This window comes from Acinonyx jubatus, chromosome E3, assembly GCF_027475565.1.
Source record: "Acinonyx jubatus isolate Ajub_Pintada_27869175 chromosome E3, VMU_Ajub_asm_v1.0, whole genome shotgun sequence".
NCBI classification, from domain to species: Eukaryota; Metazoa; Chordata; class Mammalia; order Carnivora; family Felidae; genus Acinonyx; species Acinonyx jubatus.
The window spans coordinates 18,299,141-18,312,922 of NC_069398.1; the positions used below are offsets into that span (position 1 = coordinate 18,299,141).

The 13,782-nt window shown below is 56.9% G+C and overlaps 2 protein-coding genes across 3 annotated transcripts in view; both read right to left on the bottom strand.

Moving 5' to 3' along the window:
* The window catches only part of LOC128313646 (leucine carboxyl methyltransferase 1-like), a 29,207-nt gene extending 27,139 nt beyond the window's left edge, over positions 1-2,068 (bottom strand). Inside the window, exon 1 of the mRNA XM_053213338.1 lies at positions 189-2,068. Within this exon, the coding sequence (XP_053069313.1) occupies positions 189-304 (116 nt within the window). The 5' untranslated portion in view covers positions 305-2,068. The remainder of the gene's footprint in view (positions 1-188) is intronic.
* Positions 2,069-2,204: 136 nt separating this feature from the next.
* On the bottom strand, positions 2,205-8,214 carry CORO1A (coronin 1A). 2 transcript variants are annotated; one of them, XM_053213337.1, is made up of 11 exons: positions 8,191-8,214; positions 5,799-5,997; positions 4,631-4,753; positions 4,409-4,538; positions 4,145-4,329; positions 3,867-3,986; positions 3,541-3,645; positions 3,262-3,407; positions 3,087-3,144; positions 2,756-2,971; positions 2,205-2,422 (listed from the first exon to the last, which is right to left on the bottom strand). In XM_053213337.1, the coding sequence occupies exons 2-11, from the start codon at positions 5,994-5,996 to the stop codon at positions 2,318-2,320; spliced, it is 1,386 nt and encodes a 461-aa protein (XP_053069312.1). In that variant the 5' UTR covers position 5,997; positions 8,191-8,214; the 3' UTR covers positions 2,205-2,317. The 2 variants fall into 2 exon arrangements, with proteins under 2 accessions (XP_053069312.1, XP_053069311.1); XM_053213336.1 differs by lacking the exon at positions 8,191-8,214 and adding an exon at positions 7,597-7,765.
* Between the last annotated feature and the right edge of the window lie 5,568 nt (positions 8,215-13,782).

Sequence of the window (13,782 nt, forward strand, 5' to 3'; positions counted from 1 at the left end):
TTTAAGTTTGAAATCTGAACTACATACTGCATACTAGCCTAAGATACTGCTCTACCTCTTATTGTTAATTTTATTGTTCTTTTTTTTAGTCTCATTTTTTTTTTTTTTGTTTCTATTTCTTGGTAGTTTTATTCTTGGTTATAAATGGAAGGCAGGAAGCAAAGTCTTAAGGGCAACAGACTTTGTACCTAAACAGACTTTCAGTTTGTTTCCTTTCTTGTGAGCTCTGTTGCTTTCTTAAGTAGATCCATAGGCCTCTGTGCCCCCACCTATAAAATGAAGTCTCTTCCAGGGCAGGCCACATAAACCTTCTCTGTAACTCTTGGTAGAGCCCTAGAAATACTGCTACTATTCATCGGCCATTGCTGGGGGCTCCTGCCCTCTGCCAGTTTTCAAGGCGCACAGATGAAAAAGTACCCAGAGTTTTAGGACACTGGCCAACGTAACAGACCTCCCCCGCTCCTCAACATCACCCCGGTGTCAGAGGTGGATGGAGGATTCCACACCCCCCTGCAGGTTACCCAGCCCTTGGTAGCCTCACAGCATGTGGTACCACAGCACGGTCTCCCCAACACCTGGAACATTGGTGCTTTCTGGCCCACTGGAGAAAGTCCAGTGACCCCGTTAGCCCAGGGCTTGATGTGGCCACAACTGCTCCTGGAGAGACCATGAGGCCTTCAGGAATGGAGCTGTGGACAGGAGCTGGGATAGAGTTAAGGGAAAATAAAGCCATCTGAGCCATCAGATTGGGGTACGTGGTGCCCCTAGTATCAATCTTAAACACAGGTGCCAGGGTTAGTAAGGCCTGGCACAGATGAGGTCCCCAGGACCCAGGTGGGTAGCAGGTAACCCAGATGGGACCAGGGCCCTTCAGGAGCGAAGGATTGCGGTTTTCAAGCCTCCCGTCACTCTGTTCCCCTGTGTTTTCAGGGCCAATTTCTTGGCCCCTAAGTAACCTCCATCCTTCCTCATACCTGCCTCTTTCCTATCAGAGGGAGAATGGGCTGGTAAAGCTAGAAGTCCTGGTGGTGACGGTTAACCCTTCTGGGTTTCTATAATCCTTTCCCGAACTTTTCCAGATCCCTCGGGCCAGGAGGGGAACTAGTGACTCAGAGTACTCAAGCCTACTTTGCCAGCAGGGTGCATCATCCCCATTGTGCAGGAGAGGCTCAGGGAAGGAACGTCACTTTCAGGGGCCCAGGTTCCAGATTTTCTGATTCTCTCTTTATCACACCCCTGATTGGATCCACCCATTACGTTCACAGAGCTGCCTTGCTAACAACCCTCCCCACTTTAGAGAGCAGCTGAGGCCTGGAGGGAAGTGACTTGCCCAGGGTCACATGGCTTGCAAAGAGATTGAGACCCAAATGGATGGACAGGGATGTCTTATCAGCTGCCTGTCTAACTAGGTAGCTGAAGAAGGGGTGGGGACTGTGGATGAGGCGCTGGGTCCTTGCTGGGCTCCCTGTGTGGTATGAAGAAATCTCTGCTGTGGCCAGGACAGCCATCCCTAATAACCGTGCCCTAGCTTGAGGTCGCCCACTAAGGTGGGCATCAGAAACCCACGTGTAAGCCCCCACTTGATAGGGCCTAACGGGTCTCTTCTGTCCGGGGAGGATCTGCTGGGAACCGGAGAAAGGGGTTGAGAGGCAGCAGCACCGCAGGGAAGGCTGGGGACCAGAAGGAGAGACAGCTCATGCCTCCAGATCTGCCTTCAGCAAGCCCCTCTCTCCTGCTCTGTGCCTCAGTTTCCTCACCTGTAAAACAGGGTTGAGTTCTAAGCTTTTTCCTCACAAAAGATCCCCTGATTTTGCTCCCTCCAGCTTGCAGTTTGAAAGATGTCATGTCAGTGCTGTGTAAGTGTCACGTCAGTTTCAGTTCCCCACCAGCCATACTGATACTGACAGTAAGGTGGCCTGTTGTTGTGGTTGACTAGAAAAGACAAATCCTGAGTAACCGTGGCAAGGGCCTTGAGCGGCTCAGACCCTGCCAGCTCTGCGAAGGAGCTGGAAAAGAGTAGGCTCGCAGCCCACATCAGCATGGGGGCTCCCACCCACCAAGGCCTGTTCCTGTGGTCTAGGGTATTTGGAGGCATTCCCCGGCTCCTGCTATGGGCCAATCTCACAAGGTAACTGAGGGGGGAAGCTCAAGGGCAGGTCATTTCAGCAGACCCAGCATTCAGGTGGCCATCAGAGTCTGAGAGGTACCAGAAAATAAAGCCATTTTATTTTTTATCTGCCATCGTGGCCTGGGGAGAAGGGTATGACTGGAAGGGAGGGAGGTGATGCTGTGGCCCCAGCTGAGGCCCTTGGGTCCTCTACTTGGCCTGGACTGTCTCCTCCAGACTCTCCAAGCGCTTGTGTAGCTCCTGCACTGTGGCCTGGAGCTTCTTCATTTCCTCCTCCAGCCGGTGTATGGCGTCCTGGGGGACCCATCGTTGCGTGAGTCCCAGCTCCATCCCGGGCTCCCCTGACCCTGGCAGCCCCCCACCCCCCTACCAAGAGCCCCAGGGCCTGGCCCTTCTGTCTCTCAGCTGGTTGCTGCCCAGACAGCTGCAGGCCAATAAGCTTGAAACCTGTTTTCTGAGGCCTCAGGATCACCCACTCCCGGCCCCCAAAGGATCCCCAACGTTGTGAGTGTGAGGGGGCCCAAACACCAGCCACCTTCCACGGGGACAATGACTCCATCTATCAGTAGCAGCCCCTGCCCTATAGGTCTTCTCGTCCTGCCTCCCAGGTTCCCGTCCACTTCTCACCGAGCTGGGGGTACCACCGGCCTCTGGTGCTGCCTTTCTGCGCCCGGTGTCCAGGCCCCGGTTGACCCTCAGCTCCCGGCTCTTTGGGGGCACATAGCCATCCTTGAGGGAAATGAGGAGGGGCCCGGCATCCTGGCCCTTCAGCCACTCCTCAGCTGTGAGGGCAGCGTCAGGCCCCGCGGTGGGTGGGTAAAGGTCCTCCTGGAACAGGTCCGACTGTGGGCAAGGCCAAGGCTGGGTAAGTGAGTGCTTGGGCCACACCACCACCACCCAGCAAGTGTGTGAGGTCAGTGCCTGGCCCGCAGCCCAGGAAGGGGCATGGGAGCATCACCTTTCTAGGCACTGTCATGGCAATGGGCTCACACCTCCGCTCGTGCAGCTTGTAGAATCTGTGGAAACGAGAAGGTGAGCAGCGCCTGCGGCATGGGGGCGGCTGGAATCCAAGGTCGGCACGGGGTCAGCACAGCCCAGGGAGCATGCTCGGGGCAGGGGCAGGGGTCAGTCACCTGGCAATCTCACACTTGTTCACCTCCAGGCCACGTTTGGGCATGTAGCCCATGCCCCGCTGGGACTCCTTGGAACTGAACATGGAGAGATAGTGCAGATATGGGGCCTCGGAAGTGATCTCGAAGTACCGGATGGAGCTGTCACCCTGCAGGTGGCGCGTGCAAACCCCGGGATCAGCACCGACAGATCCCTCTTGCCTGGTCCTCTCCAAGATCCACCCCCCCCCCCCGCCCCAGACCCCCCTCCTCCCTCCACAAGCCGCTGCCCGACTGGGACACCTTGCCACAGAGGTAGACTATGTTGGTGTCGGGGTCAAAGAAGGGCAGCAGGACGCCACTGCTCGTGTCCAGTTCCTGCAGGGACAGTGGCTCCTCCAGGTGCTTCTGTAGAGATGGGTGAGACAGGGAACAATGAGCTGGTCCAAGTCAGGCCTGTGAAGCCCACCGGGCAGGGACTCGGGGAAGGCCCTCACAGAACAACCAGTGGAAACCTCCATCCCACAGAGGGTAAACTGAGGCCCATGGCTGTGTGGGATCATGCAAGTGGCAGGGCGGGGACTAAGCCTCCAGTCCTGCCTGATCCCCGCTCCCCACCCGGCACTCACCGTGTCCCACAGCGCCACCTGCCGCTCACTCATGCGGCTGAAGCCTGTGGTCAGGATCTTCCCATCAGATACAAACACGGCGCGCACAGGCCGGGTCCCCTCATGGGGACGGTCCTTCTCCTGGAAAGAAAGGGAGGTGGTCAGTCAGTACCCGCACACTCATCCTAATGACCAGACTCCAGGTGAGAGCAAGGGAGGGCAGCATCTAGGGACCCAGCTGGTGGTGTGTGCAAGGGTAAATGTCCTAGGGTCAAGGGGCACGATACATGGCAACTCACAGCTACAACAGTGCCTTTGCGGGGCTCAATGATGCGCACGCGCTTGTCGCGGCAGGAGGTGCAAATGAGCGCGCCATCTCGGCTCCAGTCCACACTGTAGATTGTGTCCGGGTGCACGTCCGAGCCGAGCGTCAGCACAGCCGCCCCGGTGCCCACGTCCCACACCAGGATCACGTTGTCGCAACCTGGGTGATATCCCCACTGTCAGAAGCCACGAGCCTCGCTGCCACGTGACCAGCCCACCCCTCCTCTTCCCCCAGGCACCTGCACTGAGCAGCACATTCTGGGCTGTGGGGTGCCAGGCCACGATGCCCACGCGCTTGGTGTGGCCCTCCAGGGTGACAACAGGCTCCCTCAGGGGCAGCGTCAGGCCCCCATCAGGGATCTCCCACACCTGCAGAGAGGGGGCAAGTGAGACTTGGGGGCTCCAAATATCAGATCTGGTGCTGGAGCTCTCCCGGCCCCCGTGTCCCCCCCACCACTCACCATGACTGTGCAATCCTCAGAGCCACTGGCAATGACATTATCATTGTGCGGGCACCAGGCGATGTCCAGCACCGGGGCTGTGTGGCCGCAGACCATGGGCGCGTTCTTGTCCACACGTCCAGTCTAGAGAGCACAGCAGGATTCTGAGGGAGGTGTTTTTGCTCTCCAAACCTGATCCAACCTCCCCAGACCCTTTCAGAGAGGCACAGAGGAAGGCAGTGGGGTCCCTGTCCGGGCAGCTCAGAAGGGCTGGCCACAAGTAGTGCAGGAAGGGGATGCCACACCGGGCCCTGGTCCTGCCTTAGTGTTAGACCCTGGCCAAGGTCCTGACATCTCACCTATACCCTGGGGCTGGCCCCCGCCCCCTTCCCTGAGTGAAGCTTCCAGGGGATGACAGGCCAAGGCTCTAGGGAGGGGAGGTTGCATTAAGATTAGGGTTCCCCAAGGAAGTGTGGGGATGGGGATGGAGATGGGTCCTTCCAAAAGGACAGGGACCAGGAAAGGCCGTCATAATTGGCCCCAGGCAGGAGCAAAGGTTTGGAAATGGCCGCTTCCGGGGACAGCTGCTGCCTCGGCAGGGCTTCCTGTGTACCCACAACCACTTCCTCTTCTCTCTGCTTCCATCGGCCCTTTTAAGGTAACATCTTAGGGCCGATCTCCCCTTCCTGTCTCACCCCCCAAGAGCACAGGAGTGTGCTGGGGGTGGGGGTCAGCAGAGCAGATGGGGGTGGCTGTGAGCAGGACCAGAGGAAAGGCAAGTTTGGGGGAGGAGAGAGGGCCTCTTACACCCTCCCTGCCTGCAGCAGGGGGGGCCAGGGCTCAGGCAGGCCCAGGCCCAGAGCCACCCCTACCCTGAGAGCACCGCTGGGTCTCCCCTCTCCCCACGGAGCCCTCTCTGTGTTCCACAGGGGCATCAGGCTTGGGAGACCAGGCCCTGGGTCTGCAGGACTCGCCGTGTGACCTTTCTGGTGTCATCTGAGCTCCAGTTTCCATGCGACCACTACATGTAGGAGCTGGAGGAGGCGTAAGGCTCATGTGGCCCAGCTCAGTTTTACAGATGACAACGCTGCAGCCCGGGGAGGCTTAGCGACAGCCATCAGGACCCCCAAGGGGCCACTGGATAGCCAGAGGCCCCCTCAAGTGGAACACTGCTGCTCCAGGGGCTCACCTTGCCCAGGGACAGCACCAGGAAGGCCCCTCCTCCGCTGGCCTCACAGATCAGGGCAACGAACTTGGGGTTGACAGCACAAAAGCCACTGTCCCAGGTGGTCTGTGAGACGCGCACGTCCTCATAGCACTGGTCGGCCTTGGCTGGCTGTCCAAACACGTGGCGGAACTTGCTGGAGCGGACCACCTGCCGGCTCATCCTGGGGGGCGGGGAACGTGGGGTTTGAGGGCTTTGAAGGGAGCTTCAGGTCAACTCTGACCTTAGAGTGTCCTCTGTGCCCCCCAGAACACCCCTCCGCCTGGCCTTTAAGGTCTCAGCTAATTCATCTCCCTGGGCTCCCTGCCCCCTCCACCATAACTGCCATCCTGTTGCCCTCATGCTCGCCTTCCTCACCCCTTCTCACCCCACCCCCCACCCCTCCCACCCCCGGCTAACCTGCAAGGCCAACCTTCTCTACCCACCCCAGGCCTCACGTCTGTACCCTCAGCCTCTAGGGCAGAGCCTGGTGTGGGGTAGCACCAAGTGTCGATTTGTCGACCGCTGATGGACACAGCCCTTCCTCTCTGAGGCCTCACTCCCACACTCTGGGGGCTTCAGTGTAGACAGCCTGGAGGGTGGGTTCGCTCAGTCACAGCAGCCAGGCCTCACATCCTTCACATCTACATGGGGAGCTTCCTGAAGGCAGGGACAGGGCTGGCCCCCCATCGCCTGCTGGCACCGGGCTCCGCAGACACAGGGAAGCAGCGTGCGGGCCTGCCTGGGAGGCAGGTCCTTGGGGTCAAGACAGCTTCCCCAACAGGTCTCTGGACACCAGAAACAGGCAGATGGCTTGGGTCCTACTATCTCCTTCCCACACCTCTGCTTCTAGAGTCTGCCTAAGCAGGTGCCCTTAAATACTGTCTCCACCTGCACTGAAACTATCCACAGGGAGAGGCAGCGCTGACTTCTCTGAGGTCCAGTGAAGACAGTTCCCCCACCATGGCTGGGCGGAGAGCGATTAAAGCCAAAGGGACTGCCTCTGGCTCCCCAGGTTCCAGACCCCATCCTGACGCCCACCTGCATCACCTTCCTGCTGAGCCGCGGGGCCACGCTGCCGGCTCAGAGGGCCCCTGCCAGGCCTCCACTCCACCCGCCCAGCTTCACCCCTTCTCACCCAGGCACCCCCCCACCCCCACCCTGGCCTGGCCTGGGAGGTTCCAGGAGGCTCCAGGGCCACCTGCCCAGAGAGCAGGTGAGGAGCATTGTGAGAAGGAGCAGTCTGGAAACAGGGGGATCAGTCCCAGGTGAGAAACCTGGGCCTGGGGAGAAGGGAGCCCCAAAACCGAGGTTGGGGGACAGGAAGCCGGCGCCCCACCCTGCCTCCTCCCCCACCGCAGGTACCAGGCCCAGAAACCGCGGAAAGGGGAACTTGGTCTTTTCTTGTTTTGCTCTCAACCCCTTCCTGTCTCCAGGCTCAGGGCAGCTGCTCGGCGCACCCCACCCTGTCCCCACCCCCACCCCCGATGCCCGTTCCGGGGAGCGTCAGGCCCCCGGCTCCCCCACCTCCATCTTGGCTGCGGTGGTCCCTCACCCTGGCCTGCTCGCAGCGCCCTGGGACACGCGGATGGGCCCTCCCACGCACGCCCATCCCCGGGGCCAGTCCCCTCCACGGCGGCGCGGACAGTGGGCTCTCTCCCACCCCCGGGCGGCGCGCGACAGCCCGGCCGCCCCCACAGCCGGCTTCCGCCAAGCTGACGCCGGCCCCACAGGTGGCCCGGGGCAGGGATGCCTAGTCCCTTGCCCGGGGACCCAGGCTTACCTGCCGCTGAGAGATGAGTGACCCACCCCCAAATGGAGGAGGGAGAGGAGGAGGAGAAGGAGGAGGAGGAGGAGGAGGAGGAGGAGGAGGAAGGAGCCGGCGGAGCCAGAGACTGCCCGCTGAGGATGCTCTTGTCAAGACAATGAATGAGAAGCGGCGGCTGCCCGCCTCCTTCGGGGTGGCAGCGCCCCTTTGGGCGGAGCTCTTAAAGGGGATAGCCCTTCTCCGGGCGGAGGCACCGCCCCCCCTCCCCCCCCCCCCCCCGCCCCCCGCCCGCGGCCGCCCTCCCTCCGCCCAGCTCGGCCTCGCCTGCCAATTCCGAACCCAAACAGATGCTGCCGGCCAGTCGCTGACAATCTCATGGGCGCTTTTGTAATGTCAAAATGCAAAAATACCCTGTTCCTTCTTCCCTCCCTCAGTCCGCTCCCAGCCCACTCACCATCCTGTCCCTGGCGTTCGTAAAAGCGCCCATCAGCCCCCCCCACCGCCCACCCCCAGCTAAGGCTGAGCTGCCTTCTGCAACCCCCCCCCCACCCCCGCCCCCGCCAGACAAGGAATGGAGGGGGAGGGGCTCGTCCAGGCCCCTGCACTTACAAACGGTGGCCTCGGGAGGGTCACCACCTCTCGCATCTCGTGTCTTCATCCGGGAGCGCCTCCGCCCCGCCTGCCTCGCGGAGAACGAATGAGATACTCTGGCATCACGGAGGCTTCTTCGTGCCCGGGGTTGCAGAGGTGAATGAGTCAGGGAGGGTCAGGTTCCTGCCCCGCAGAGAGCTCTCGGCCTGTTGGAGGGAGGGGAGCGAACGAACGACGGCTCCAAGGATGCTAAGCAGAGGAAGAAGCCCGACTTCCTGCTCAAGAGGAAGGGGGAGTCCACTGTCATCCTTGGACTCAGAGAAGGGATCATGGAGGCTGCAGAGGGTACGAGAGGCCTTCCCCAGAGTCAGACTGCTCTCTGAGTTGGGCTCCTGGCTGCCCCTGCTGAGTGATCCCGGGCAGGCTTATTTCACTTCCTTCAGCCCCAGTGTCTCCCCTCAGTAAGACTCATACCCAGCTCAAGAGGTTATGGGGAAAGCAAAGCCTTATGCACTTCGTCCGGAGAGATACAAGTGCTTAAGAAGTGTGGGCTCTTATCATTTTTACTATTTTCAGGGCACCGGGCTGGGCCTGAGAAGGTGGGAGGGGGGCCAAGAGGCATGACTGGAGGAGGCCTTGTGGGCTGAGGGGCAGCCGAGCAAAGGCCCAGTGATGTGATTCCTCGAGGGACGGGGTCAAATCCCACCTCCACCACGGACTGGTGGCACGATCTCGGGCATGAGGTCTGACCTCTGACAACCTCAGTTTCTCCGTCTGCAAATGGGGGACAAAGACCATGTGACCTGCCCTCTTCACAAAGGTGTAAGGCTCCAATGAGACAAAACGCGTAAAAGTGTTCTACACATTATTAAATTGTAGAAACCTATGGGTGGTGTTGTACCTGAGAGCCTGCCACTGGACTGGCCTGGACCGGACTGGACGGGGATGCTCTGGGACTGCAACGGGTCGTCTCCACCCGAAGTGATGAGAATAACAGCCAGCATTTACTGTGCGCCTACTGTGTGCCGGGCGCTGTCTCAACACTATAAATATGTTACATCCTTAGCATAGGAAACCCATCCATCCATCCTGAGGAAATCGTTTCATCCCTATAACACAGATACCACCTCCCTTTTACGGAGGACCCAGGCACACTTTGCCTTCGGCCCTGGAGTGCCCCGCTTCCCGGCAGGAGACAAGTGGACTGGCCAGAGGCCTGAAAACCATGCCCCCCGGAAGCGAGAGCCTGACAGGCCTACAGAGGGACAGGCTGGGAACCGCAGATGCCACTTGCACATCCCAGCAGGTGTGCGGCGTGTGGTGGGACGGACAGGTATGGGGCTGCCGCAGATGACAGATGTGAGGCCAGTGGCACCGGCTACGGGGAAGCAGGTGTCCGGGGAACACAAGCCCGAGAGGCAGTCCAGTGGTGGGTGGTGAAGGCCTGCCGCGAGGCTCCTCGTGTACCTAAGGAGGGGCAGACGGCTCCCTGAGAGGGGCATTGGGACAGTGTGCCTGTGGCGTGCTTCTGGCCCAACCTCTTAGCGTCCTTTTCCTTCGGGGAACCAACCTTTCCACACTGGCAGTCTCTAAACTTCAAGAGGGGGTCCGAGGTGGGCACAGGGCCACAGCTCCCCAGTCAAAGCAATCTTTTCTGATTGGTTCAGGGAGGGCCGCTGGATTCAAGGCCATGTGATCAGAAGCAGACGCGTTGGAGCTGCTGGCAAAAAGAGCCCACTTTCCACCGGGGGTCAGTAAGCCGATAGGCTATAAGCCCGGCACTAGTAGTGACCATCTTGTCACCGTATAGGAAAAGCTGGCCCGAATCAGCCCACACAGACACCTCCAGAAGCAAGATATGAAGACTAACATGTCCTTGGCGTCATTGGAGTACCTGGATCGAGCTGTGCCTGAACCCCTTAACCTTTCTGTCACGTAAGGCATAGGTTCCTTTCTCCACATAAGCCAATAAGTCTGAGTCGGATGTCTGACACTTACAAAGGAAAGAGGTCCTGATGGGTACACCCACTCTGAGAGAGACAGGACGGCCCTAAAGAGACTGTAGAGCATGATGGAGTCGGACAGACTTGGAGAACCGTAGCTTTGCATGTCCTGCTGCCCAGGCGGAGTGATAGTTCCTAACCGCTAAAAGGTACACAGCACTGCTCACTTTCTAGAACACGTACCCATCACCCAGCTTTAACAATTATTAACAGGTACCCAGTATTGATTCATTTCTTCTTCCACATTATTGTCTTGTCTATTAAACAAATAGACATATTTGTCTATTAAAACAAATCCAAGACGTCATAGCATTTCAATACTTAAATAAAAACTTAAGTATTCCAGGGGTGCCTGGGTGGCTCAGTCGGTTGAGCGTCCGATTTTGGCTCAGGTCATGATCTTGTGGTTCGTGGGTTCGAGCCCCGCGTCGGGCTCTGTGCTGACAGCTCGGAGCCTGGAGTCTGCTTCGGATTCTGTGTCTCCCTCTCTCTCTCTGCCATAGGTATACAATAGTTTATATTATATAGTATAGTATAAGTATAGGTATATTATAGGTGTATTATAGTTTTGTAACCATTTTGAATGGATTCTTCTTATCCTAGAATGCTTTCTTTCCTTCTAAAATCACTTTTATTTACAATAAAATACGTCTTTCTTTCCATACAATGAAACACATTCCTTTTAAAAGGCATGATTCAATTAGTTTTGACAAATGTATATACCCAAGTAATAGGCACCATAATCAAGATGTGAAATACTTCATCTCCCCTAAAAGTTCGCTCATGTCCTTCTACAATTAATCCTCACCCTCAGCCCCAAGGAACCACTGATCTGCTCTTTATCAGTCTGGAGTAGTTTCGCCTGTCCTAGAATGTTCCACGCAAATGCAATCATACAGTATGGGTCTGACTTTTTTCATTGAGCATAATGTGTTGCAATCCATCCACGTTACTGTATGCCAGATAAGGATTTTTACTCTACCTAAGCACAATACCATTATGTAATACATAATTACACCTTTAAAAAGCTAGCAATAATTTCTTAACGCAATCTAATACCCAAGTTATGTTCACGTTTACATGATTACATTAAAAAAAGGACTTCAGCAGTCAATCTTAACCTCACTATTGAATCTACTCGATTCCCTAGATCTAACTGTTAGTTTGTATGAAATACTGGGGGGGGGGGGGGTGGTGAGGATAGAAAACCAGGGTAAATGACACCATGGGGGGTGCAATTACATAAATCTGCATGTGAAAATGTGTGAATCTAGAAATGTGTGAAAACCCTATGGGACAAATAAACCAGGTTATTTGTCATTCAACAAATGAATGGCATTCAAAGAAAAGGAGGGGAAACGGTATAAGAGACTTTTGAAAACATCAATCAACTGTAATATCTGGGCTGTCCGTGGATCCTGATAGAAACAAATCAACCGCAGGAGATTTTTTATATTCGGCTCTGTCACTTACAACCCAGAGTCCCGACTGCTCCAAGCAGTACTAGGTCCCCCGTGCAGCACTAACATTCTGTCCCTGAGGAGTCTCGGGAACCCTGTCAGGTGTTTTGCTGTCCCTCTTTTCCAAATGATGAAATCGAGGCTCAGAGGAGATAAGTGACCCACCCAAGAGCACACAAAGTGGCATTCAAATCCAACCCCTCAGGGCAGGTGGGTTGACAAACTGGAGTGGAGCTCTTGGCCATGGCTGGAGCCTTGGGGGCTTGGGGTCAAAGGGAAGGTGGTGAAGCTGGGAAGATCCGCAAGAAGCAGATCCGGAGGGTCCTCAACTCATGTCTTCTCTAGGAGTTTGCTCCCAAGACAAAGAGAAGCAGGGCGCCTGAGTGGCTCCGTGGGTTAAGCATCTGACACTTGATTTCGGCTCAGATCATGATCTCATGGTTTGTGAGATCGAGCCCCACGTGGGGCTCTGCACCGTCAGCGTGGGGGTCTCTCCCTCTCTCTCTGCCCCTCCCTCTCGCTCTCAAAAGTAACTGAATAAACATTTTAAAAAAAATGGGGTCTCTCCCTCTTTCTCTGCCCCTCCCTCTCGCTCTCAAAAGTAAATGAATAAACATTAAAAAAAAAAATGACCAGGGGAAGCGCACACAAGTCTCTAAGCAAAGAAGTGGTGGGGCCTCATTTGCAGGGCGTTACTCCGGTAGCCTGGCCCCTGTGGCCCCCCAGGCCTTCTCTCGGCTGTGGTCCTCCAACTGCCTCCAGGCTCAGCTCTAACCCACATCCGAGAACCAACCCTGACCTTAAGCAGGAGGCTCTAAGGGCGCCGTGGCCACAGGCTCTGGCCTAAGTTAACCTCGCCAGTCGCTTCTTGCTGACCATCTGCCCAGGTGGCCTTCCTCACATTTAGGAGATGATCGCAGCTCCTATTGTATGGGGAAAAGAGGTGAGAACTCTTCTGAACCCTCCACTCCCACCAGTGACAACACCTCCACTTCCTCTGACCAGCCAGACACTGTAATCACACAGACGTCCCACTTGGGCCCAAGGCTGAGTCCTCCTCCTTGGGACGCATTCCTTCCCTTTGCCCTAGTGACCTCACTCTGTCCCTCAACCCCTTTCTCTCGCACAGCCGAGTCGTACTCTCCACCAACCCTCTCTCTTCGCCGTGTACCAACGGGCTTAAGTCCCCCGTGCCTCTGGGGGGAAGCTCTCTCAACTTGGCAACCTCTAAACCACTTCCCTATCTCATTCTTACCCTTCGCCATCAAGTTTCTTGACAGAGCTGTTTACACTCACGGCCTCCACTTCCTCATCTCCTACTCTGGCACCTACGTGAGACTGCAGTTCCCACCACCAGACATCGCCTCGCCCTCGCCAAGGCCACCGATGCCCTCCTGATCGTGAAATCAGACGTTTTGGTGGCGAGGCCACCAAGCTGATGCCACTGACTACTCCCTCCCTCTGGACTCTTGCCTTGGGGTCCCCCTCCTGCTTCTCTGCTTTGTTCTGCAGGTTTCTCTCTCGACCCCCTGCAGAGCGGCTCCCTTTGCTCAACTTGAAAGGTGCTCCCAGGACTTGGCTGCTTCTCCTCGCTCCCAAACTCCCCACCCCATTGCATCCATGTCTGCGGCTTCAACTACAAATGTTGACGCCCCCCCCCTCGCCCCCATCTGTCTTTGTGGCCCAAACTTGCCGCCTGTGCTCCCTGGTTCTGACTGACGACGACTCCCCGGCTCGACCTGTTAGCACCTCAAGGGACGGCCTCCCAGAGGAGGAAGTCTTGACCTTGAATCTCTCCCTTTCCCTCCGTGCCCAGCACCGTGGCCTGAGTTCTGTTGCTTGGGCCATCGCCCTAGCTCCCTGTCTAGTGACTGTCCGCTCTCTTATGCCATTGCTAGAGTCACCTTCCTGGTCATAATATGCCTACCTTACAAAACGCTACCATCTCCTCAAGCAAAAAAAGTTGAAACTCTCCCAGCACGATGTACAAAGCCCTTCCTGATCTTCCCCTTCCGGCCTTGCTGTTCATGATGACATGCTGCCTCCCTCCTCCGGTCCGGAGGCTGGACCCTCGGATGTCTACAAGGGGAGGAGAGCAGGTGGCTGGTCCAGTTACCTGTTGCAGGGTAAACTAGTCCCAAACTACA